Source organism: Caenorhabditis briggsae (assembly GCF_000004555.2).
Source record: "Caenorhabditis briggsae complete genome, chrV, whole genome shotgun sequence".
Taxonomy (NCBI): domain Eukaryota; kingdom Metazoa; phylum Nematoda; class Chromadorea; order Rhabditida; family Rhabditidae; genus Caenorhabditis; species Caenorhabditis briggsae.
Genome location: NC_013488.2, coordinates 1,198,046 through 1,224,188, shown reverse-complemented (window position 1 = coordinate 1,224,188; position 26,143 = coordinate 1,198,046). Strand labels below are relative to the sequence as shown.

Here is a 26,143-nt window from a genome sequence, read left to right as displayed (position 1 = left end):
TTTTACTTGACAACCGAGCTCCAGACTCTTGAAAATGGACAAATGTTGCCGAAATTCAACTGAAAAATATGTTTTTGTATATCTTATTGACCGGTACTGTATATCGGTTCATGTTAAAGATATCACAATGTGATCAACTTACAAATTGTTTATCATAATATCATAGGCATTTTATCAGTTGACTTATTTTTGATATCTTTCACAGGGACCAAGATAAATCGTCTCAAAGTTAAGTGCTAAAGGAGGAGGGGTGATTCTATAAAAGGGTTTACGGTATCCAGAGACTCTTCATCACTTTTCTACACCACTTTTTTCAATGTGGACTCTCTGAACTTTTGATATTGATCCTACTAGTTTTAGTACTTTCCCAACATGTGTTGGGTGCTATTGAAGTGATTTTTATGGCTCCATTACTTGACAGCCGGTGAGAACGAAAGCGATTAATTTCAGATACAAGGATAGCACAAGGATAGGACAAGATTAGGACAAGCGCGATTTAAATTATTTGTTTTTTTTGCTTGAGTCGTCTATTTTTGCCGTAAAACCACTACCGTAAAACCTGTAATAGAGGGGCCCTCACACTGTTAACTTTGAATCAGTTTATCTCGGTTCCTGTGAAAGATATCAAAACTTTGTCAACTGATAAAATGCTAATGATATTATGATAAACATTTTATTAGTTTACCACATTCTTATATCTTTCACAGGAATAAAGATAATTCAGATTAAAGTTGACTGTTTGCTACACTTTTTGAAAAATTTAAATCAATTTTTTCATTCTGACCACCTAGCTCCTTGTCCCTCATTCATCATCATCATCTCCCTTTTCACTATCAAAAACGACTCCGTACACCTGTTTGTTTTCTTTTCTCTCTCTCTCTCCCTCTCTCTCTCTCTCTCTCTCTCTCTCTCTCTCTCTCTCTCTTTTTTTTTCTCTCTTTCTCTCTCTCTCTCAAAAAGTCCCCAGAGTGAAATGATTACGAACCCATTAGCCGCAAAAAAGAAGTAGCGTCAGTACAAACCAAAAAGTACTTAAAAGCAAGGCGAAGACAAGCGGGCCTATTGCCCATTTTCGGCATGGGATCCCCTTGAGATTTACAAATCGGTTTCTGCCCGCCACAAACGAGAATGGCAAAAAAAATTGTTTTGTCTTCTGGTCCCCTAACTGGTTTCTCTTCGAATACCCTCTTTTTCATTTCCAATTCATAGCCCAATTTATGTAGTGAAGACCAAAAGCCGCTAAAAGAGATGGCACTGAAGTTTCACACATTCAAGAAACGAAATGGGGCCCCATTTGGAGTTTATGAGCCAAGACGCGAGGGTGGTTGAAGAAGAGGAATAGAATTCGCTGGTGATGACACAGAAGACGTAATTTGATCAGGTTTTTGGGAGTGGAAGAGGAAAAAGATTTTGAAACGAATCCTAGTTTTTTGGAACCTTTCAGAAGAGACAATGTTTCTAAAGTAAACCTTGTAAATCATTTTCTCTGGTTTTCTCTTCTCCCATCGCAACAACAGTTGTCCCTTTCCTCTGGCTCCCATCCGTTTCATTTCGTTCGTTTCACTTTTCCCTCTACGTCTCTCTTCTCCCTCTCTGTCTCTCTATCCCTCCATGAATTCCAGAAATCCCATGTTGGATGCTCCGGGATGCTTCTGACACACCTCATTTTATTTCTAATTACCCTCTTACACCTAATCACCGAATCAAATGGGTCCGCCGCTGAAGTTCGACTTATCAATGATCTCATGTCGGGATATGTTCGGGAAGAGAGACCGATTCTGGATAGCTCGAAACCGGTGAAAGTGATGCTAGGGGTCTCGTTGCAGCAGATTATTAATTTGGTGAGTTTTTAGGAAATTTAACCATGTGAAAGTCTAGTGAAAAGTACAGTAATCTATCGTAAAACCTGTGACAGAAGGGCTCACTAATTTTGAACCAATTTATCTCAATTCCTATGAGTGATATCGAAAATTCGTCTATTGATAAAATGCTAACTATATTATGATGCATATGTTATCAATTAACACAGTTTTGATATCTCTTATAGTTGCCGAGATAATTGAGGTCAAAGATTAATAAAGATCATTGAAGGTAGCCTTATTCGTCCAGTTTGAGCTCAATTATCTCGCTTTCAAGATATGGAAAAGTTATTAACTGATAAATTGTTTATCATAATATCATGAACATTTTATCAGTTGGCATATTGTTGACATCTTTGATAGGAACCGAGATAATAGAGCTCAAACTTAACAGCGCCTAACTCCTAATTCGAAATCGACGACCCTTAAGATTCCTTATCATTTTATCTATTGTTAATTTAAGTCTGAAAAAGAGGAGCAACTAGAAGTGAACGCGTGGCTGAAGTTCTCCTGGCGAGATGAGAATTTACGATGGGAGCCGACGGCGTATGAGAACGTGACAGATCTACGACACCCGCCGGATGCTCTGTGGACTCCAGATATTCTTCTTTATAATAGGTGACTTCCGAAGTTCTTTGAATCTATGAAAAACATTTTTTTTTCAATTTTTTCAGCGTCGACGCGGAGTTTGATTCCTCATACAAAGTGAACCTAGTCAATTACCATACTGGATATATCAATTGGATGCCTCCAGGCATTTTCAAAGTTTCCTGTAAACTTGATATTTATTGGTTTCCGTTTGATGAGCAGATTTGTTACTTTAAGGTAGTGTAGTTTCAAGCAACTTTTCGATAAGAATATAATTTCAGTTTGGGTCTTGGACATATACTCGTGATAAGATAGAGCTGGAAAAGGGGGATTTTGATTTCTCGGAATTCATTCCAAATGGGGAGTGGATTATCATTAGCAATCGGACGAATATCACTGTGAAGCAGTACGAATGTTGTCCTGAGCAATACGAAGATATCACTTTTACACTTCATTTGAGGAGAAGGACATTGTAAGTCTGAAATACTTTAAGCATTCTAATAGAAGGTCACCATGTACTCCCACCACTTTGAGCTTAATTACCTCGGTTCCTGTGAAAGATATCTAAAAGTGGTCAACTGACAAGACATTTTCGATATTATGATAAACATTTTGTCAGTTGATCACTTTTAGATATCTGTAACAGGAACCGAGATATATAGGCTTAAAGTAAATGTATACGATGGCCTTTCATTAGTGTTTACGGTATACCGCTTTTACCTCTAATAGACGCCAATCATCTTCGTGCTTAATTGTCTTGGCTCGTTTACCAGATATCTATTTTTCTAGGTCATGACCTATTTTTTTTCTAGATCATATCGTAACTTTTTCTAGATTCTGACCTAATTTTTTCTGGGTCATGTCCCAATTTTTTCTAGGTCATGACCTAATTTTTTCTAGGTCATGACCTAACTTTTGATATTTTTTCTTTAAATACAGTAAGCTCGACATTTCGCAAAATCCCTATGCCTTATTTGCTCAATTAGAAGCCGTGCACTTTGAGCTCAATGATCTCAGCTCCTATGAATGATATCAAAATTTTGTCTACTGATAAATTGTTTATCATAATATCACCAACATTTTATCAATTGACCAATTTCTGGTATTTTTTAAAAGAACCGAGATAACTGAGCTTAAAGTTGACGGTTGGGCTTCTTTCAGAGGGAATACGGTATATCAGCATTTCAAGAAGCTTATAGGAATTTGAGATTTTGAAAAGTCTAAATGAAATAAAAAGTTTGATGGTACGAATCCTAAAGCTAAGTCACCTTGAGATTCTCTGAACTCTCCCATTCACAGTTTTTTGGAATCTTACAGGAGAACTTCTTCACGAAGATTCTTCGAGAATTTCGCGCTTGTTTCAATTCTTATGAGAAACTGAAATTACAGGGTCCGTCCCGATAATTCCTTATTCTAACAATGTCGATATAATAGGCCTTGTGAAATTAAGATTGTCAGAATCTCAATATTTCCAGATACTACTCTTTTAACCTCATCGCCCCTGTCCTTCTCACCATGGTTCTGGTTATCCTTGGATTCACGGTTAGCCCAGAAACTTGCGAAAAAGTTGGACTACAGGTATTCGACTCCCAATACTCAGTTTTCCAATTCCCCCTATCTTCAGATATCCGTCTCTCTTGCCATCTGTATCTTCCTCACAATCATGAGTGAACTAACTCCACAGACTTCTGAAGCCGTCCCGCTCCTCGGAGTCTTCTTCCACACCTGTAACGCCATTTCAGTTCTAGCCACCTCGTTTACAGTATATGTACAAAGCTTTCATTTCCGGAATCAACATGTTCATGAGAGAATGGGATTTTGGGTTGGTCCTTCTTTTTGTTTTCATTATGGATCCTAAAATTATTGGTCAACTTCCAGATGCGATTTATTCTCCTGGAATGGTCTCCGTGGCTGTTAAGAATCAAAATGCCAGATCGTGACAATAACATGGCCACTCTGAAAGATAGTTGGAAAATGAGAAATCGGAGAGAGTCGATGGCTCGAACTGCATTTGAGTATGCAGACGGACCCGTTACCCAGATACATACAATGGGAATTATGTTGAAAGAAAATTTTGAGGAACTCATTTATCAGGTCAAACAGGAGAAATCGACAGATGAGAAAAGTGTCGAAAGATTGCGGGTGTTGCAGAAAATCTATGATCATGTTAAGGTTTGTCTTTGATCCCTCATTTTCCACCTTTTTCCAGTTCCTCGTAATGTCTGTCTGCTCTTTTGAAAATCCCATATTCCAGATGATCCGTGAACACGACGACGACAATGACGAAGACAGCCGCGTCGCCCTTGAATGGCGATTCGCCGCCATCGTCGTCGACCGCCTTTGCCTTCTGGTCTTCTCGATTCTCATCATTATCGTATCCATCATCATCGCTTGGCGTGCACCGTATCTCTTTGCCTAGACCCTCTCTGCTTACTATCATTCTTCCAATAAAACCATTCCATTTTCTTTCTTTTTTTCCGACCACAAATGAGCCGTGTGGGTGGTTGGTGAGTAATCCAAATGCTCCCACACATAAGCTCAAATAGGGCAGCAGCACCCAATTAATGTGCCCTCTTCGTCTTTGAGAAGAAGCTGGAGGCGAAGAATCGTTTTTGGAAATGGGTGCGAATTGGGTGAAATAAGATGAATGAGTCCCGATTCAGAGGGTAGTTGTGGGTCATTAGGTGACTAATGTTCTCGTACAGCTATAAAGGATTTTTATGAGGCTCGAAACGCCAAAAAGGATTTCAGGCTCGGTCGAAAGTCATGAAGTCTGAATTGGTCAAAAGAGATACGGTAGCTAATGGGCTTCTTGTCACATTTACCAGAGCTAACAACCCGACAAAAGGATGAATAGCGGTAAATTAGGTTTACGGTAGTTTCGGGTCAATTTACTTATACGTAGACCCAAGAAGAATTCATGGGTGGAGCTCGTTTTGTGGGATTTTTGAGTCATGGCCGCCCGCGGCCGTGACTTGCACAACCCGACCTAGAAACCTCTAGGGTTCCGTACATCGTGTTTCTTGTGCAGTTTCAGATTTTCGGCAATTTTTTCGGATTGTTATGTATGTTTCAAACTATTCTGGAAGTTTGTTTTTTTTCAGAAACAAGCAGTTTCAAATGACCGACTCAAGTGGTAATCAGCTTGCTCCTGAAATGATCGACGCTAAATGTACTTAGAATTCTGTGGTACCGTACAACCTGCAATAGAAGGGCACCTCTAACTTTCAACTTTGAACCAATTTATCTCGTTTCCTGTCAAAGATATCAAAAACTTGTCAACTAATAAATTGTTTATCATAATATCACAGACATTTTATTAGTTAGCACATTTTTGATATCTTCCATGGGAACCGAGATAATTGAGCTCAATGTAAGGTCCCCTCTATTTCAGGTTTACTGTATTCGAACATTTATAACGTCTGAAAATACCCAATATGTACTATTTTCGATGTTTGATGATCTTGGCTATTCTCATTTTTTTTATCAGATCAAATTCCAAAAAATGCGAGGAGAAAGTCCATTGCTCAACTCAACTCATCCCCCTATATCCTCTTCATTCGTTTCTCCGCCCTTTTTTACCCCCGTTTCGTCAAAATCAAATTCAGTCCCTTCCTCCTCCTCCTCATCCTTTTGCTTTTCTTTTTTCCTCATTTTCCACTGACCCCTTCTCTTTTTTCTTCCCCTATTTTAAACTCTATCTACCTTTCGAATCTTGGCTTGATTAGTTGTCCTAAACCACCCGGACCAGAAAAAAGTGGATTGGTTTGTATGATGGATCGGTTTGGAACTAGGGAGAGCTCGAGAAAGAGAGTCCTAATTGAAAAAGGATGTCGTCAATCTGCACGGTGCTTCTTGCTCACCAGGAGAAAATTCGCATTCTTCCCTTCACAACATCATCCGGTTTGAAGCGAATATAAGAAGTCGAATGGATTTTATGGTCAACTTTATGAGCGTGGAGTTCGGCATAAAAACTATTGGGACGAGAAGACAATGAGCGGGAGAGAAAAGTGGGGAAGACGGGGAGGGGGCGGAGCTTGTGGATGATGATGATGACCGCATAGTGTCTCTAGAAGTTTTTAGACTTTTGTTTTGCGTCGCTATTAGCGAAGGTGTATAGCGAGCAGAGATCGCGTTTCAAAGAGGTCTGGTTAGTTAGAAGTGGGTTCCACTAGTTGAGGAAGTTCTGAATTCTGAGGATAGTAAGGGATTTCGTTGTGAACCTGATAATCATGAGCTTATCAACGGTTTGAACTAACCAATTATTGTTAGGCCAGGATTTCTGTAGCCCTTTATGAAAACCATTGATTTAAAATTCTGAAGCTTCAAGATCCACGTGTCGTGACATCCATGTGCGTCAGACCTAGCAATAAAAATGTAGTAGATGAACTTTTGATTAAGAATTCCTCCGCTATACTTTTCTTGCAGTAGTAGTAGGTTACAAAGAGCATCGGGAAGTTGCAAGTTAACTGTCAAGCTTTTAACTTTGAGCCAATTTATCTCGGTTCGTGGGCAAGATATCAAAAAGTGGTCAACGGATAAGGTGTTGATCAGGATATCTCTAATATTTTATCAGTTGACACATTTTTGATATTTTGCACAGAAACCGAGATATATCTGCTCAAAGCTAAAAGTTAGTGGGGGGGGGTCACTCTGTCAGAGTGTCAGTAAGTAGAACCGAAGGAATTCCTAGGATTTTATTGGATTCGTGATGCCTAGGAATAATAAGATTTGAGATTTTTAAAAGTTTAAACTCATAAAAATTAGGATTCCTAGATATTGATAACACATTTATTTTGAACCGAGCATCTTTTTCAACCATAAAACCTGTAATAAAAGCCCACCGAAACCGTCAACTTTGAACCCCTATATCTCATCCCTGTCCGAGATATCAAAAAGTTATCAATTGATAAAATGTTTATCGTATTATCAGTAACATTTTATTAGTTCACATCTTTTTGATATCTCTTAAAGGAACCGAGATAACTAAGTTCAAAGTTGATAATGGCTTCTACTAGAGAAAATACGGCGTGCTATTTTAATTGCTATAATCTTATTTGGAATCCTAGTACTCTTGAATCCCAGACTACCTTATCCATGATACCTACTGGATTCCATTAATCCGAACAACCGAAGATCTACGAACCCTTGGATCCTCCCCTCCACATCCCATTCTGCACAACCCATTCCTTCTCTCCCATCGTTTCCCCTTCTTGTACCAAGACCACCCACCTATCATCTCTCTCTCCCTCTATTCCATTTTCATTCCATTCCATTCAGTTTTTTGTTTCTCCAACAACCAATTCCAAATTTCGAACTAACCCACTCCTTTCTTCTCCTCACTTATTCTCACTCCCAGTTTCTTTCCTTCTTCCTTTTCCTTTTTTTGCCCATCTTCTGTCTTTGAGCTCATCCAATCCGTTTTCCATGCTTGTTTTTCCCACCGTCAATGTTTCTGGAGCAGTGCGCTCCCCCTAAAAGAGAGGAGGAGTTGGAAAATGAGCCACCGAGCACTAGTTTCCAAGTGCTTCTTCCAACGTCTTCTGGTTCTAGTTCTGACACACTTTTTTGTCTTGTTTGTCCCGTGAAGGACCTCCAGGAGTCGTGAGATTTCCAGGAGTCCAATTTCTAGGTAATCTTGGGTCGGAGGTGAGATTTTGAGATTTATTGGTCAGGAGAGAAAGAGAATTTCGGATATTGTGAGTCTGGATTAGCGGCTTATCTTCAAATTGATTTTTCAATATTTGTCTGTTTTCCAATACGATCTCACTGTCTCTGATAATGATATCATCCACTCATTGATCCAAAACAAACAGTAACCAATATTTTTAAACCGGTCAGTTTTTAAAAAATAATTTTCAAAATGTGTCTTCCATTGAAAATTATTTGGTCCATTTGATCTCTTCTTTATCACTGAAACATCCCAATCAAGCATCTAGAACCTTCTCCCACCCAGTTGATTTCCAAAACAAAGTTCCGTTACCTCTGACCGCTTTGTCTCAAATTACTAATGAATCTCTACGTTTTTCATAAAGCAAAGAGTATGTGTCAAAACAAAACGTCCGATTGTTGTCAACCTTTTGTCAATCAGTGACCTGCCCGCAAAAAAGTTGAGCTGATCAAAGATAAAGTGTGAAAATTCGCCCCTCTTCCGATGATATATCGGTTTTTCGGTTTTTCGAGAAATGATAGATTTTTGGCCCTGGTGAAGTTCACAATCAGTGTGAAATTTTTTCCCTTTGAGATGCAGAGTTCAATTTTTGAGCTAATTAATTTGTCCTTAATTTTCTTGAATTTCTCAATTTTAGGCATTTTTTCACATCTTTTTATACTCCTGAAATTACATGTTTCATTTTTTACAACTTATAATTTTCGAATCTTCCAAACTTTTGGAACCTAGTCAAAAATCGTGGTACTTTGCTCAACGATTTCAAATTTCCATTGTTTTATGACGTACACTACCATTCTAATAGAATGACCCCAAACGTTGAGTCAATTTATCTCGATTCTTATAAGAAGTATAAAAAAACTGACAATTGATATAATGTTACTGATAACATGATGAACATTTTATACGTTAATTACTTTTTGATATCTCTTATAGGAACTGAGATAAATTAGCCTAAAGTTGAATGTTAGAGGACTCTGGGGTTCTATTACAGATTTCAGTGTACGTTATTCAGAAAGTTTATGGTAGTTATAAAACTTTGGTAGACAAACTCATCGGAGGAAATTCAAATCCAGTTTGGAAATCGGAATTTTTCAGAGCTCTAATTTTCAAAAAAAAAACCAAAATGCGGATACCGTAAGACCAGTAATAGTCGGGTCCATGAGTACTACGTTTGAGTCTAATTTTCCATTTACGGCGAAGGATATGAAAAAGTATTTAACTGATAAAATATTCAACGAAACAATGAAATCACTTTTATTCAGACATTTTCGAATACCTCTTCTAGGTACCTAGTGACCGTAAGCCCTCTAATATGTACTCCAACACTCTAATAGATGCCCACCATATACTTGCATTCGAGCTCAATTTTTCTTGGTTCTTTGGAAAGATATCAAAAAAGTGTCAACTAATAAGTTGATTGTCATAATATTGCCAATATTTTTTTGTTGACCGCTTTTTGATACCTCTTATATGAACCGAGATAATTGAGCTCAAAGCTCGGGGGGGGGGGGGGGGGGGATCATCTACGACAGTTTCGATACTTAATATTTTGGAATGTTATTTTAGTTTGCACATGCCAGCAAAAAAAAACGAAAATTTGGGTTCTCAATAATTTTTTTCTGTTTCTAACCCAATATCATCCTCATTTTACTCTTTCCAGTCTCTTATTCTTCCTTTATTTTTTCTCTCTCTCTCTCTCGAATACTTTATGACAAGAAAACGAGTGAGTGAAAAGTGAAAACAAAGTTTTTATGACTAGATGAGTCGCAAAAAAGGTATCACCAAGAAGAAGAGAACGACTAGAGAAGTGAAGAATCATGATGAAGTGGTGAAAAAAAAATGAAAATAAATGAATGGCGGGGACTCACCGGTGTGTGTTACACTGTGTCAAAAAGAGAGGGAGTCGTGATAAATCTTCCTCTCTCCGGAGGCCCCTTTCGTCTCTTATCCTCCCAGCCATCCTCCGACCTGGGGACCCCGAAAGAGTGATAAGACCAAACGATTTTTTAGTTTTATTATATCACCACAACATTTTTTTTCTTGTTCTGATCTGAAAATGATTCGTTTGATTCTAGGAATTCGGCCATATGGCTCTTGTTTTAAGTTGTAGTCCGTCCCCCCGACCGCACCTGTCACTTATCATGTCATCTCTTATCAATGAAGAACATGAAGAAATGGATAAGAAGAAAGATAGGAAAAGTCATTGAGTTGGGGGAAAAGAGTGCACAATTTATGTGCATTCTTTGGGATCCACCGCCATTCCAACAAGTGGGTACTGCTTTTAGTTCCAAACGTTTTTAGTCTAGGAAGGAAAAGTACATTTCGTTAATTGAGCTCTTTTGGAAATTAGCTCAAACGTATTCCATGTGTTTTCTAGTTTCCTCAAATTCTTCAAAGAAGGAATCTCGTTTAAAAAAAGAGACGTTCACCGTGCGAACTTCACCCCATTCTGGCCTAGTCATCGACTAGGGATATCGAATTTCCAGACTACAACTATTTTTATCTCTTTTGAAAATTCTTGCAGGCTAGAATTGTGTTGTTTATCCAATTTTGTTTTTTATCCATTTCTCTATTTTCAAATTGTTCCAATTTATCTAACGTACAGTACCATTATCGTATTTGTTCTTATTGCAACCCATATGGGATATCCTTTACTTGCACTTTGAGCATAATTATCTCGGTTACTAAAAGAGATATCAAAAAGTTGTCAACTAATAAAATGTTTATCATAATATCAGTAACATTTTATCAGTTGACAACTTTTTGACTTCTTTGACAGGAAATGAGACAATTGAGGTCAAATTATACGGATAGGGTAGGCTTCTGTTTGAAGAATCGGCAGGCCCATCTTTCTGAATTCGGGTCCATCTCAAATTTTTTAATATTTCTTTATTTATTTTTTAACAGTAAGTGCATCCAGTATCAAAAGATAATCACGAAGAAGTTAGATGAGAGATGTACTTCTATATCTTTTCAAGTAAAATTGGACTTTGTCGGTTCATGTAAGAACTTTACAAAAAAATGTTTAGCTGATAAGTTTTCTTGTAATTACGGTAATTATTAATCCTCAAGTTCCCAATATTGTTGTCTCCTAGAAATATAAGATGTTCATTTTTTCAACTTTTCTGAAGTTTCAAAATTATCTTCGATTCGTTATGGACCTATGACTCAAAAATATGACCCAGTCTACAAGGTGGCGCATAATTACCCGAACTAGAGTTTGTGAAATTCGAGTGAAGCATTGTACTGGGCTTAAGTTCGGAGTACCCAAATTCATCAGTGAACTAGCCAAGCTTCATATTGTTTAATCAACTTTGAGCTGGGTTATCGCTTGTCAAAGTTGCTTAATGTCATGAAAAACACAAGAAATCGTTGATCTTTGGATAACCATAACCATACCTAGACTTGAGGAATCGCTTTGAAAATTTCAGGAGTTTTGAATCAAACATAACATTATATTTCTACTAATTTATTTCTACTAATGAGATATACCCGTTTTTAGTTTTTCAAAAAAAAACAATTTATCAAAATTCATCTTTAGAACCCTAACTTTGACATTTAAATCTTCAAATCTTGGCTCATCTAATCTGACACCATCTGATTCATCCGTCACCTCCAACTAAATTCACCACCCTCTCCTTTTTTGTTCTTCTCCAAATATGAATTGGTCAGTGTCACCGAGTCAAGTCTCCCGAGACCCAACATTCCAACACATTTATTTTGTGTTCCTAGTTCCATGTCCGAAAAAATAAGATTTTGCAACTTTTTGTTTTGCGTTTTTGTTTTCTTTTCTTGGCCAATATCCTTGATTTCATTATCGTTGAGTCCTCCTCTGATAGAAGCCTGCCCGAACAGCCATCTTTGAGCTCATTTATCTCGGCTCCTGTAATAGATATCAGAAATGTGTCAACTGATAAAATATTGGTTATATTTTGATAAATAATTTATCAATTGAGAGATTTTTGATATCTTTTATAGAAATCAAGATAATTGAGCTCAAAGTTAACGGTTCGAGTGGGTTTCTGAAATGCTAACTCCAAAATTACAGATCTATCTACCAACCCCCAACAACCTAAACCCAAATGCTCAACTTCCCGTGAATCCATTTTCCGATCCTTCTCTCATGTCCGTATGTCTTCTGTCTGCGCCCTCCTCCTCTCATGCGCTCTCTTCTTGGTGGCTCATGGATCACTACAGGAGCGGCGGCTCTATGAGGATCTCATGCGAAACTACAACAATTTGGAACGGCCAGTTGCAAACCATTCGGAGCCGGTTACTGTGCATTTGAAGGTTGCTGTATCAAGATTACTGTAGGAAGATTTTTTACATTGTTTTTAAAGGTGGCCCTCCAACAAATCATCGATGTTGACGAGAAGAATCAGGTGGTCTATGTCAATGCTTGGCTGGATTATGTAAGAATTCTGTTATCTAGGTTCTTTTGAAAGATATCATAAAAGTTTCAACTGATAAATTTTTTATCATAAAATTACCATTATTTTATCAGTTGACAGTTTTTTGATACCTCTCACAGGAACCGATATAATTAAGCTCAAAGTGCACTTTTTCAGACATGGAAAGACTATAATCTAGTCTGGGACCAGGCAGAGTACGGTAACATCACGGATGTCCGATTTCCGGCTGGAAAGATCTGGAAGCCAGATGTCTTACTGTACAATAGTGTGGATACCAACTTTGACTCTACTTATCAAACCAATATGATCGTTTATTCATCTGGATTGGTCCACTGGGTGCCTCCAGGCATTTTTAAGATTTCTTGTAAAATTGACATTCAATGGTTTCCGTTTGATGAGCAAAAGTGTTTTTTCAAGGTAGGCTTATTTTTAAATCGGAAGTGTCTTCTAATTTTTGGCAAATTTGTTTGAAAAAATGTCACAAATTCATCAGATCGCAAGCCTGCCGATAGGTACAGAGTGGGCGGAGCCTANTCGTGTTTAAGCTCGATTTGAAGCTCAAAACACAATGAATCTAGATTCAGAACGTTCAGAGCTTCAAAATGAGCCTAAACACGACTAGTCTCCGACCACTTCGAATTGTTGGGTGCGTCGCGGTCGTGCGTAGCGTGCCCGACAAGAAGCTTCAAAGTTATCGGTTTCTCGTCGTGATTGGGCTCATTTTGAAGCGTGAAAAACAATAAATTTGAATTCGGCAAATCGAAACCTTCAAAATGAGCCTGAACACGAGTAGGTTGCTACAACTACCGTAACCTAAAACATGTTAATTTTCCGGATTTATTATCCCGATTTTTGGACGTTTTTTGGTGAAAAAAATGACAGAAAATTCCAAAAACGATGTAATAAATCCGGAAAAGGTTACGGTAGTTGTGTCTCTTCCACATCTGCAACTTTTGCAGTTCGGTTCTTGGACATATGACGGCTACAAACTTGATCTTCAACCAGCGACGGGTGGCTTCGACATCAGCGAGTATCTTCCAAATGGCGAATGGGCGTTGCCATGTAATTCGCACCAACAAAATCAAATATATTAATTTTTTAATTACAGTAACCACTGTGGAGCGCAACGAGAAATTCTACGATTGCTGTCCGGAGCCCTACCCGGATGTTCACTTTTATCTTCACATGAGACGACGAACCTTGTATTACGGTAGGATAATTTTTTTAGTTTTGAAATCATCCCTCAATTTCAGGTTTCAACTTGATTATGCCGTGTATTCTGACCACACTTATGACACTTCTAGGATTCACACTTCCACCGGACGCCGGTGAAAAAATCACACTTCGTAAGGGCTCTCTAGAGAAAGGTGTCCCATGAAAAATTGATCATTCAGAAATCACCGTCCTTCTTTCCATTTGTTTCTTCTTGAGTATCGTTTCGGAGATGTCACCGCCAACTTCAGAAGCCGTTCCACTTCTAGGTGAGCTTTACACGTTGGCCTAGAAAACCAACATTGTAAAAGTTAGGCCATAACGTTAAAATGACCTAGAACACATTCAAGATGAATATCAGACCATTTCTAGGCCATTTCTACATGGTGGCCTAGAAACCCCAACTTGCAAAAGTTCGGCCACAATATGTTGAAATTACCTAGAAAACACACTAGGATCTTGTTAGGTTATATCTGAACCATTTCTACATGGCAGCCTAGAAAACCAAACTTGCAAAAGTTAGGCCATCACGCTAAAACGACTTAGAACACATTCAAGATGAATATCAGACCATTTCTAGGTCATTTCTACATGGTGGCCTAGAAACCCCAACTTGAAAAAGTTAGGCCGCCATGTAAAAATGACCTAGAAAACACACCAGAGTCATGTTAGGCTATTTCTAGGCCATTTATCATGATGGCCTAGAGAACTCAACTTGCAAAAGTTAGGCCACGACGTCAAAATGACCTAGAAAAGACACCAGGGTCATGTTAACCCGTTTCTAGGCAAAAAAAAGTCGGTTGCCTAGAAAACCCAACTTGCAAAATTAACGAAAATTTTCCAGGCATCTTTTTCACATGTTGTATGATTGTGGTAACGGCGTCTACAGTATTCACAGTCTATGTGTTGAACTTGCACTATCGTACCCCAGAGACTCATGATATGGGACCATGGACCCGCAACCTTCTTCTCTACTGGATTCCATGGATTCTACGAATGAAACGACCTGGCCACAACCTCACCTACGCATCTCTTCCATCGCTATTCGCTTCTAAACCCAATCGTCATTCTGAATCCCTAATCAGGAACATTAAAGATAACGAACACTCGCTGTCTCGTGCCAACTCATTCGATGCAGATTGTCGGCTGAATCAGTACATCATGACGCAATCGGTGAGCAATGGATTGACAAGTATGGGAAGTATTCCGAGTACAATGATATCTAGTACAAATGGAGCACTGACAGATGTGTCCCAGCAGGCGACACTGTTGATTTTGCATCGGATTTATCATGAGTTGAAGATTGTTACAAAGAGAATGATCGAGGGTGATAAGGAGGAACAGGCATCGAATAACTGGAAGTTCGCAGCCATGGTAAGCCTTAGTTTTTTTAAGGTCCCACAACGACAACTACCGTAACCCAAAAGTTGTTATCATTTCAGAATTTATTCCCTCGATTTTTACTGCTTTTCGTCGAGTTTTCTGTCATTTTTTCCCCCAAAAAGTCCGGAAAAATAGACTGAAAACACAAGAAAATCGGGATAATCAATTCGGAAAATAAATATTTTAGGTTACGGTAGTTGTACCAGTCTGCTCGTGTGTATGCTCATTTTGTAGGTTTTTATCAGCCAAATTCATATTTATTGTTTCTCGTGCTTTAAAATAACCCAAACACGACGAGAAACTGATAACTTTGAAGCTTTCCTGTCGGTACGCGACCGCGACGCACCCGAAAAATCAAAGTGGGCGGGGCCTAGTCGTGTTTGAGCTCTTTTTGAGCCGAAAACACAATGAGTCTGAATTTAAGACGTTCAGGGCTTCAAAATAAACCTAAACATGGCTAGGCTCCGCACACTTTGAATTTTCGGATGCGTGGCGGTCGTGCGTCGCGTACCGACAAGAAGCCTTCAATGATATCCGTTTCTAGTCGTGTTTGGGCTCATTTTAAAGCGTGAAAAACGATAAATGTGAATTTGGCAGTTGAAAAGCTTCAAAATGAGTCTGAACACAAGCAGGCAGTTACTACAGTAACCTAAAAAATTTTCATTTTCCGGATTTACTTTTACTCGATTTTCATGCGTTCTCAGTCGTTTTTTTTCTGACTTTTTCGGGGGAAACATAGCAGAAAAATCGAGAAAAATGGAAATTGAAATATTTTTAGGTTACGGTAGTTTTCGTTGTGAGACCCTCTTTTCAAAATTCACTATTTTCTAGGTCGTGGACCGTCTGTGTCTCTACGTCTTCACAATCTTCATTATCGCCTCTACGATCGGAATATTCTGGTCAGCACCCTACTTGGTTGCCTGAGAAACTAAGTTACTGTAATTATTACCAATTAACTTTTAATTAAATTAAATTAACTCTCGCTTCAAATCTTCCTTGTTTTCCCCTTTCCCTGTATCGCTTCCGAGCTTTCCTTTCCCCTGTTTCTAGTCATTTCGTTCCATCTCTTCTCTCTCACTCTTCCAGAACTTTGTGATTTCATAAATTGCCACGAGACACATCCTCTTCTAGTCCTTTTTTGTATCGCTTTTTCGCCACCCTCTCTGTCTCTCTATATCATCGCTGTGATTTCATTAAAATAAACTATTTCTTTTTCTTTCTTTGAATAGAATTTTTCAGAATGACTGGAATTTTTTCAGAGGCGAGGGGGCAGGTATAATAGACATTTTTAAGGGAAAAATACAGAAGAATAGAATCACAAGTCAATAAATAAGGGGGAGATAGATGACAAGGGGATAAAAACCAAAAAAAGAAAATTATAAGCTAATTAGAATTATGAATCCTATGCTTTCGATGCTCCCGTCGTCTTCTTCTTCTCATCGTCCGTCTTTTTTCGCTTCTCCAAATTGACCATTTGAGCGATGATGATGGCGGAATATTGTGTATGGAACTTGTTCACTTCTTTAGCCTTCACCTCTGTAGCAATCTTCTTGCTTCCCCATTTCGCTCGGAAGATACACGACACCTCGTCGCCGTCCTTAAAAGTGCTGCCTTTCGGCACTGCTTTTGTACGTCCGTCATCTAAAAAGGAGATACGTGGATTTTTGAGAATTTGCGCTCCAGAACACTTACATGGCTTCATTGTGACATAGACGCTGCGTGGCCCACGGATCTTCGAATCCCGGTAGAACGCCGTCAGCTTTTGAAGGAACTGGTCGTTGGCAATGTGTTGCTCGACCGACATCTAAAGACTATAAATTGATAATTTCAAACAGAAGAAGGATTGTAAAGAGATAATAGAGGTTGAGAACCGATTTTGAGACAAAATATCAAAAAGAAATTAAAATTTATAACAAGAAATAATTTATACGACTACTGCATGGGATTCAAAATAAATATATCAATATCAAACATTGGGTGACATGGTAATTAACAAAACAATCACATGGAAATTGATCGTTGGGAGGAGATCATCGTTGGGAGGAGATCGCTTGGCTATTCAACGGGAAGAATCGTCTGCCAGAAGAAGTCGTCTTCGTGAAGAAGATTCAAGAGTGCGTCGTAGCCGAAATGCGCGATGACGTCACGGAGCATATCTGGAAACAGATTGATATTGATTTGATATCAGTGGAATACTCACCAGTTGCTGCAGTTTTCTGCCACAACTCATAGATATCCGTCTCTTCTCCATCGACGTATGGGCGGAGGAATGAACCGATCTGAAAAACATAGCTTTTTAGAATTCTCCATATTTGAAATCTTACATGTTCGATATGCTTTTTCATCTCTGCGCATTTCAATAGAGATCTGAAGAAGGGTCGCTTCGCTGCACACATCATTTCGATAGTTTGACTTTCCGTTCCAAAGAAACAAACCGAAATCTGCACAGTTGGGTCGAGAGACACAATGATTGCCAAAACGATTGGGAAGAATTTGCTCATGTCTCCATTAGCACTTCTTTGAATTCGGCTAGCGGTGATGACGTCGAGAATCTTGTCGATTTTCTTCTTATGGGACAGTCGTCTCGCTTCCAACGATAGCAATACGTACATTTTTGCCTCTGTCAAAGTGTTGGTCTCTTCTAGAATATATTCACAAATTCTCTTCATATTCATCTTATCTCCATTATGTGCTTCTGCCCAAACATCGAAAGATCTTGAGATGGAACCGATGAACGCTATTGGGTCCTTTAGGGCACGAAGAATTGGGTCGGTGACTTGAACTGGATCGTCGAGTTTTGGAAGATCTCCCACCAGAAACTCATGAACAATCGGATCCTTCTCCAACTCAGCGACAGCGTTGGACAGTTTCAGAACGTTCTCCTTGTCCTCATCAACGATTCTTGCTTGCTTAGTGATTCGCCGGAGAATTATCATGAACTCCTTCCTTGGCAACAACTTCATCACTGTTCGCAAGTTCTCAGCAATCACGTAAACTTGTTGTGCCGTCAAATCACCTCCTGCGTAATGGAACAACACATCAGGAATGTTCTGCTCGCATGATAACTTGATAAGGGATAATCGAGTTTCTGGATCCACTGCCTTCCATTCTGCTCTCTCCAGCACTTTCATCCAGTCAATAGGTGGAAGGAATCGTCCATTTGGTCTTCTGTGATCAGCGAAAACTCGAAGAAGTAGTTGAAGGGCGTCAGTTGGTACATTCAACTTTTCATCGAAAAGTTGAAGGACTCCTTTTAGAATACTACTATCGGAAAGCTTCTCAACTGGAACAACCGCCTTCTTGCGTCCTGATCCACTAACCAATGCCAGGTAGCCCAGTCCTTTGTAGATCTTCATCTTGACGTCTTCACTTCCACTATTCCACATCTTCTCAAGAACCTTCCTATTCTGCTGTTGGATTTCGCTCATTTTATTCCGCGAAGATTTGAATAGTTGAGTGAAGAATTCTTCGATATCTTCATTACACTCCAATGATGGGTTGGCAGATGATCCAGTCTTCTCTTCTACTGTAGCTTGATGGTCAGTTTCGAATCTTCTTGCGGTCAACTCACTGACACCATATGCTTCTGCAGTCACATACATCATGTATCGAGAAACAACCAAGTCGTTCTCGATACGCTTCGAAGAGTCCTGAAGCAAATATCGAAGGTATGGGTCTTTTCCAAACTCTGGATCCTTCAAGTCACGATAGTATTCGGTGAGCGCCGGGATTCTACGCAGGAGACGGCAGCAAAACATGGCAGTGTGAAGAGACGATTGATTGGAGTGAGTTTTGACTTGATAGATTGGGTTGGCTTTCACTATCCACGCCTCCTTGTGCTCTTTTGGTAACCTTGTGGCACAGAACTCCAGAACTGATATCAACCACGGCTTCTGAGCAGTAGAGACTTCGTTAACAAATTTTGGGTCTTCTGAATTTTTGAGTTTCTCTTCAATGCTCTCAGCTAGCACTGTCAGCATCATCATTATGCAGTCCACCGACTCATTCTTCTGTGCCAAGCTCATTCGTCCCTCTGAACAAATTTGGTCTCTCGCCCAAAGAATGTCATTGCTCTTGGATTCCATAAGAACGTTCAGCATTTCACGAATACAAATTCTCCATCTCGCAACTAAACAGATCATTTCTTCTGAACTCGTGGCTGGTTCAACTTGGAGTAGACAAGATTTCAGAATGCGAACTGCAGTCGTAGCTTTGTTGCTTGGAGACGTTAGCTGGAGAATAGAAGCGGTCATTGGGAGAGTAGACGCCCAAAACCAGGGTTCGTCCTTGTACTTGTTCGTGAGTTGATCTTTGTAGGTGTCCACTTTCAACATCAGAGGTGGTACATCCGCCATATCTGACGCAGAATTGTACAAAGATCTTGGGTAAGACTCCTTCTCGGTGTCCAAATGATGATTCAAGAATTTTACAAATCCCAGTCGATGAGTTGGATCAAGATTTCTATAAATCTCTCCATATCCTGATGGAACCATACCCATATGCTCTTGGATCTCCTCCATCGTGAAAAATCCCAACGAATCCCACGCTTCTGTGGCCACTAAAGGATGTGTGCTTTGTGTGAACTCTTTAAGATCCCCAATGAATTTCTTCTTTCTCTCCTCTAGTTCTGACGCACAGTCTTCCACATCCAAATTCGCTCCAACAGCCAAGAATCGGCAATAAGCAGCACAGGCTGCCTCGTTTCCTAGATACTTGACGTTTCTTCCGAGAATGTTACGACTCGTCCAGACGTCTAGGATGTCGTTTTTGGCAAGATCCGCTGCGATTTCCATTGTAGCCGCTAGACGATATCCATTGTCTTTGATGAAACCTTCGATTTGTCCGAGAACGATCTCGTGGTCATCACTGGAACTAAGATAGCATCATGCATCAGTCAAAACAAAAAAAAATCTTACGTAGCAAGACAACACTCCTTGGCAAGCTCCATCTTTGCACGGAAGAGTTCTTCTGGGTCATTGCCATCCAACTTGAGAGCTGGTACGGCCTTTTGGACGGCCCATGGATACTTTCTGATCAATTTCGCCAACGCTCTAGCTCCTCCAACACGATCTGTGCCTCTTGCCATCTCGTAACTCAAAAATCCGGCGATCGGAGTCAGTGCAAACTGAAAGTTTTTAACTCTAGATATATATTGAAATCTATCAACTCACTCTATCAACTTTCATCTCAACAAAAGCTTCCAGAAGCATACTTTTGCTGATTGGAAAATATGCTTTCGCATAGACTCCAATAAAGAAGTTGACAAACTCTTCAGCATGATCTGGTGCACTATTCAAATAATGAACGACTAGGCCGACGATATTTTTCTGAAGGAGTTGATTTTCAGTGCAGTTTGGAAGAAGTGCAAGGAGACCAGGAAGAAAGTGAGCCTCGAGGAACATTGGCAACTCGTCAGAACAGTATTCAACGAATCGATAAAACTGCTCCTCTGTATTCTTAGTGATCACATGGCTTAGCATCTTCTCCATCGTCAAATCTGACTTGAAAAAGTCAGGCTCGGCGAATTTTATCTGCTCTACACATTCATCGAACTTGTTGGCAGTGAGTCTTCTCATCTGTTCTGCTTGTTCCGGTTTCATCACATTCGCCACATGTGGTATGTACTGAGACATCAGAAACATGAATGGTGTGAAGAGAATGGATTGGCCGACGTTGGGATTACGAAGAATCGCGGGTCTCTCGTGCATCAGTCGTAGCATCTGGAAGGTGTCGAGGCTTTGAAGTGTGTCTTTTTCCATTTCAGGTGCGGAGCAAGCTGGAAATTATTCTTTTTGAAAGAAATCTTCTGTGACAAAATATGCTTACCTCTCAAGTGGTGTTCTGGGTCAAATGTCTTTCGATCATTGACGGGATACAGGTGTGGAAAGTGTTGCAAAAATATTTCTTGAACCAACTTCAGATTTCCAAGCCTTCTCTTCTGGTCATCATTCAACAGTCCTGAATATAGAAGAACCATGATGTATCTGTAGTGATCGCGCTGGAGGTCTTCTTCCATAAACATGTCAGCCATCACATCTTTATCGATACGCGCTGCCAGCTCCAAAAACTTTGAAAATGACGGGAGACATGCGTTTATCACCATAGGAAACGCCCGACTGATTTGTTCCTTGCTGATTTTCAGCAGACGAAGCGAGAATTCCTCGAGAATGGTTTGTGCGCTAATCAATTCTGTAAATCCACCATCTGACGGCGGTTAGCAAATGTTCATTTCTTATACTTACGTCTCTCCTGGAGAATTGGAAGCACATCGAGCAACATTTCAAGAGGAACATCTCCATATTCATAGAAGCAATCGAATAGAACCTTTTTGTATTCGATATCCTTTTTTGCGTCGAGCTTTCGGCTGATTATTTGCTCAACAAGAGAACTGAACCCCTGAAAAATGTGTGAGAAGGGGTTTTGTGAAAAATAGATTTCGAGCATTTTACCCTCGATTTTACGAGAATCTGATTGTATTGCAATCTTTCTCTGATGTCTACTAAATCGAAGATCTGCGGAGGAGGTCGTTGCATTTTTTTTTTCAGATGGAAAACAGAATTAGAGCCGAGAACGCAGTCTTGAAGTTCCAAATTTTCATTGGCGCATTTCTCGATTTCACCATTTGCGTCAGCAACCGGCTTGGCGCGTTTTGAGGTTTCGAGCTCGAATTTCGTTTTTGTTGATTTTCGAAAAGTTTCATGAATATTCGTAAACAAAAAGCGGAAAACTGGATAAAATATAGGTTTTCGCTTAGTTTTTCATAGAAATCTGATTTCTTTTACTTTGTTTTACAAAAACCTAACTGCTAGAAAATTTCTTTTCAAGTTGCGCTATTTATTTTCGTTACTAATTATCTATGTTGTTTCTGTGTCTTATAAAACAAAAATTTCCACACTGAATACTCTGCTTTCAGATGAGTTACATCGAACTTGACGATGACAAGGAATCGGCGACAGAACGGATCGGAGAAACGTTGAGGGAGGCACGAGAAGCAGCAACTATCGACAAGAAGTTAACATGTCTATCGACGGTTTGAATAGAAAGAAAAATCAACAAAAATCTTATAATTTTCAGGCGATGCATTTACTAATCGATCCCAATATCTCCAACAACGTTCTCGACAACTTTCTAACCGAAATGTTGGAATTCGCAGAGCTCAACGACTACCGTATCATATGCCTTATCATTGATTTTCTACAAAAAGCGAGTGCGAAAGACTTGACGATCTGTAACAAAGCCGTCGAGAGATACAACTTTTATTTGATTCCGAACGACAACATTTCACACAACGAAAGTGTCATCAAGCGAGTAGTTGTAGCATCCACAAGTCTGTATCCGGTTGTTCTAGAATTTGCGATAATGGATAAAAATGATAAAGCAGAAAGTTGTTGGGAGGCATTCAATCTGTTGAAAAGTCGAATATGCAATCTTGTTAATGATCCTCACGAAGGCATTAGAACTGTTACTGTCAAATTCCTAGAAGCTCTTATCCTTTGCCAATCACCGGCTCCAAAAGAAATGTCCGCTGAATGGGCGAAGGAAGCAAACACCCGATTCCATAAAATCTCACTATCCGACATCCCAAGAAGCCATCGCTTCCTATCGATTCACAAAGCGCAGCTAGAAGCCGAACAAAACTTCACAGCTCTAATCACGCAAACCACTGTAGCCGATATCACCTCTCAAAATTTAATCGCTGTCATCGAGTGTCTTTGCATGATTAGTAGATGTCGTCCACTTTGGGAGGAAGCTATGCCACGTGTCTTCGAAGTAATCAAAACTCTCCATTCAAATGTTCCAGCAATGCTCAGCAAAGGACAAGTGAAGTTCCTGAGAAAGTCTTTCAAGTCGAATTTGCTTCGGTTCCTGAAAATCCCAGCATCCGTCAATCCACAATACAATCTTCAACCTAAAATTATGGGAATGCTCACAAACTACCTGGGTGCTTCGGCAAGAGAAGTAAACCAGTCTATTCCTCCAGACCTCATCAAGTCGCCAACTCCAGCAAGAGCTACGTTTGCAGAGCCTGCTGCTAAACGAGCCAAGGTTAATAATCCGATTTATGATGACGATGATGAGGGGGAAGGATCAGAAGCGTCAACGAGTAAAGCCAAGATGGATGCCAGAACTCAAGCTATCGATATAACAGCGAAATATATTCTAGAACGGCTTAATCATGACACTGTTAACAATCTCGTCAAAATTGCCTTGTTCACTTTGCCAGAAGAAATGCCAGCTGCTTTCGCTTCATCCTACACTCCGATTGCGAACGCTGGAACGGAATCCAACCGAAAAGAGCTTTCGGAGCTCATGGCCGCGCAAATGGTTCACAAAGAAGTTGGTCCCGGATACGAATGGCTGGTTCAAAAGCGGAGGAAAGAGCACGAGGCGAAAACCAAAGCGAGAAACGAGGGAATCGCTATTGCCCCTACACCGCATCATGAGCCGAATACACGAATGCCCGTTGTGAAGCAACCAGCGGCGCCAGAGAAAGCTCCCGTAGCTCAAAAAGCGAAGAAGGCGTTCAATTTGGTGGAGGAGACGGAGAAAATCGACGCGAAAGGAGCGGCAGAGTTGTTTGAATTGGCATATGACTCGGTGCTAGATGCGGAGAGAAGAGCTAATGCAGGAGGAGCCGGAAAGATTTATATGAAGCTAGTTGTCAGGCTGACAACCCGGTTTTGGGAAGACTGCACGCCATATGAAAACAAGTTTGTGGAATTTATCCTTGCAGATCATAAGAAACGATTCGATTTGGCTCATCTTTGGCTCTGCGAGCTGTACGCCCAATACCAAGGATACTCAAACTGTGCACTCAGGATTAAGGATGCGATAGCGAATCAAGATGGAATGACACAACCGCAGAGGTTAGAGAGATATGACAATGCGGTTTGCAAGATTATGGATGAGATGTTGGAGCGAAATCTACAGAAAGAGACTATATTTTATAAGCTTCTACTGGAAATACCTCTTCTGACGCCAAATGCCATGTGTCGGTTACAGAATGTTTGCTTAGGAAAGGATAACGAGACAGGAATGTTCATGCTTCGTGAAACGCTGATGGTTCGGAATAGACAACGACCCCAACTGCTTCAATTCTTATTCAGTCTCTGCTTCATGGACCGTCCAGAAGTTCACAAAGGATGTATGGATGTTGTCAAAGAGCTCAGTCATCTGCCATTTATTCGAAGCTCTCTTTGCGATCAGGCTAGAATGCAGCTCAACGATTGTTTAGAGGAGAAGCCACCAGCGTATATGAGAAAGCCTGGTGCGCCTGAAGAGTGGACCGATGAGATCTACAAAAATTCACTGTCAGTTTACTCGATTTTGATGCCGGTAGACCCGACGCTTCTTCTTCCGTTAGCCGCTGTTTATGCAAAATCGACGAATATGTTCAAGCGGTCGATTCTGAGAGTTCTAGAGCCAGTGATGCGACAGCTCAGCCAGGAGAGTGTGATTTCTTTAATCGTCGATTGTCCACACGGAGCCGAAACTCTTGTTGCGCGTCTAGTCGTTTTGATTTCTGAAAGAGACAGACCATCGCAGGAATTGATTCAGAAGCTAAAGATACTTCACGACGAGCGGAAGATGGATATTCGCGCTTTGCTTCCTATCATATTCGGACTCGAAAAAGAAGAAGTCATGCAACTGATCCCAACGTTCATTTTCAAAACGGAATATCAGAAGTCAGTAAGCACACTGTTCCGGAAGATCTACACAGCGCGCGACTTCAAAACAGGAGAGCTCAATTTCGATCCGGTCGATGTCATTCAAAGATATCACAAAATCGAGCCGAAGGATGATCATGAAGCTGAATTGCTAGTAAATAGTGAGTCTTGAATTATGGAAATTGTTTAATGTTTGAAATTTTCAGATCTGGAATCTCTCTTCGATCCTGCAGTGTTGAAACCGGACCTGGCTTCTAAAGGAATCGAAGCCATCTTCAAGTGGGAGCAAGTGCCATTCCTTTTCCTTCACTCACTATACACACTTTATCATAAGGTATCATATTTAGCTGTTTTAATGTTCCAAGTTTAAATTCCAGTTCAAAACCTTCGACTCGTTCGTCGCCAACCTCTTCTACAAAGTCACGGAGAAGAAGATGTATCAACAGTCTGATCGATGGAAGAAGGCATTCTTCAAATGCATTCGAGAGATGAAGGCGAAGGCGTACCCGGCAGTGTTGATCCTGATCAGTTTTGAAGAGTACGAAGAGCTAAAAGCAGAGTTGGGACCTGAATGTGTCACTGAATTCAAGGCCATCTATCAGACGCTGTCCACGTTGCAGCAGAAGAATATGAAGTAGGTTGTTTGTTATTCACAGAGTTTGAATGGAGTTGGTATGCTGTTGCGCTCTAATGAGAAGGTTCCGACGGTACCGTGCTGTGGCGAAGTTTTAGGATCTGGAAAATTCAGATTTCCTTGCCACGTCATCTTCTCATTGAAGTGCAACAGCATACCACAGTAGTTCAAGCTCTGTGAAGCTGTTCTGCTTCTTATTAATCCGACGATTTTCAGCGAAAAAATCAAAGAGGAGCTGTACGACAAGGAGCGTGAAACTCGTGACCGTGATCGACGTCTCCGGCGAGAAGAACGGAAGGAACGGGAGAAGGAAAAAGAACGGGTATGCTTTAATTCCAGATTCAACGAATTCCGTCAATGACTGGCATTTTCATTAGTGCCTCTGGTAGATGAAAATGCACGGTGATTGCCGGGATTCGCTGTCTCTTCTGATGTAGTACAGCTAGGAATATAGGTGTAGAACCAAATAGGAAATAAAGAATACTGAGCCGACTGGCGAATAGGCGTGGCTAGCAACCCGATGACGACAAAAAGGAGCTCATAAATCTCCGTTGACGACGTCGTCGTTTGTAAAAGCCACTTACGTTTCGTTTTTTTCGGAGCACCTCCTGCTCGAGATATATTGTCTATTCAATAAAACGTGGGCGCGCCGCAGGTTGCAAAGTGGCACGCCCCTTTATGAAACGCGTGAGAAGGGGTTTTCCCAGTCGCGACGC

At 40.2% G+C, this 26,143-nt stretch overlaps 4 protein-coding genes across 4 annotated transcripts in view; 3 read left to right on the top strand and 1 right to left on the bottom strand.

The window, feature by feature from the left end:
• Window positions 1-1,646: 1,646 nt before the first annotated feature.
• Window positions 1,647-4,866, top strand: Cbr-acr-15 (the record flags this gene model as incomplete). Its single annotated transcript, XM_002635279.1, has 8 exons — window positions 1,647-1,841; window positions 2,323-2,477; window positions 2,534-2,684; window positions 2,729-2,919; window positions 3,923-4,025; window positions 4,072-4,269; window positions 4,326-4,619; window positions 4,702-4,866. 8 exons carry the CDS (start codon window positions 1,647-1,649, stop codon window positions 4,864-4,866), a joined length of 1,452 nt encoding a protein of 483 aa, XP_002635325.1.
• Window positions 4,867-12,249: 7,383 nt separating this feature from the next.
• Cbr-acr-16 lies at window positions 12,250-16,049 on the top strand (the record flags this gene model as incomplete). The annotated part of the gene is made up of 9 exons (XM_002635278.2): window positions 12,250-12,408; window positions 12,459-12,530; window positions 12,687-12,947; window positions 13,490-13,592; window positions 13,639-13,740; window positions 13,784-13,876; window positions 13,925-14,011; window positions 14,587-15,116; window positions 15,957-16,049. The coding sequence occupies 9 exons, from the start codon at window positions 12,250-12,252 to the stop codon at window positions 16,047-16,049; spliced, it is 1,500 nt and encodes a 499-aa protein (XP_002635324.2).
• A 478-nt stretch (window positions 16,050-16,527) lies between these two features.
• Window positions 16,528-21,658, bottom strand: CBG01490 (the record flags this gene model as incomplete). Its single annotated transcript, XM_002635277.1, has 10 exons — window positions 16,528-16,766; window positions 16,818-16,929; window positions 17,190-17,281; window positions 17,326-17,404; window positions 17,450-19,991; window positions 20,042-20,250; window positions 20,297-20,901; window positions 20,952-21,314; window positions 21,368-21,521; window positions 21,575-21,658. The coding sequence occupies 10 exons, from the start codon at window positions 21,656-21,658 to the stop codon at window positions 16,528-16,530; spliced, it is 4,479 nt and encodes a 1,492-aa protein (XP_002635323.1).
• A 380-nt stretch (window positions 21,659-22,038) lies between these two features.
• The window catches only part of Cbr-symk-1, a gene marked incomplete at both ends in the record, with an annotated part of 4,677 nt that continues 572 nt past the window's right edge, over window positions 22,039-26,143 (top strand). The window contains 5 exons of the mRNA XM_045236592.1: window positions 22,039-22,155; window positions 22,200-24,954; window positions 25,000-25,127; window positions 25,171-25,427; window positions 25,594-25,749. Of these exons, the coding sequence (XP_045091854.1) occupies window positions 22,039-22,155; window positions 22,200-24,954; window positions 25,000-25,127; window positions 25,171-25,427; window positions 25,594-25,749 (3,413 nt within the window). The remainder of the gene's footprint in view (window positions 22,156-22,199; window positions 24,955-24,999; window positions 25,128-25,170; window positions 25,428-25,593; window positions 25,750-26,143) is intronic.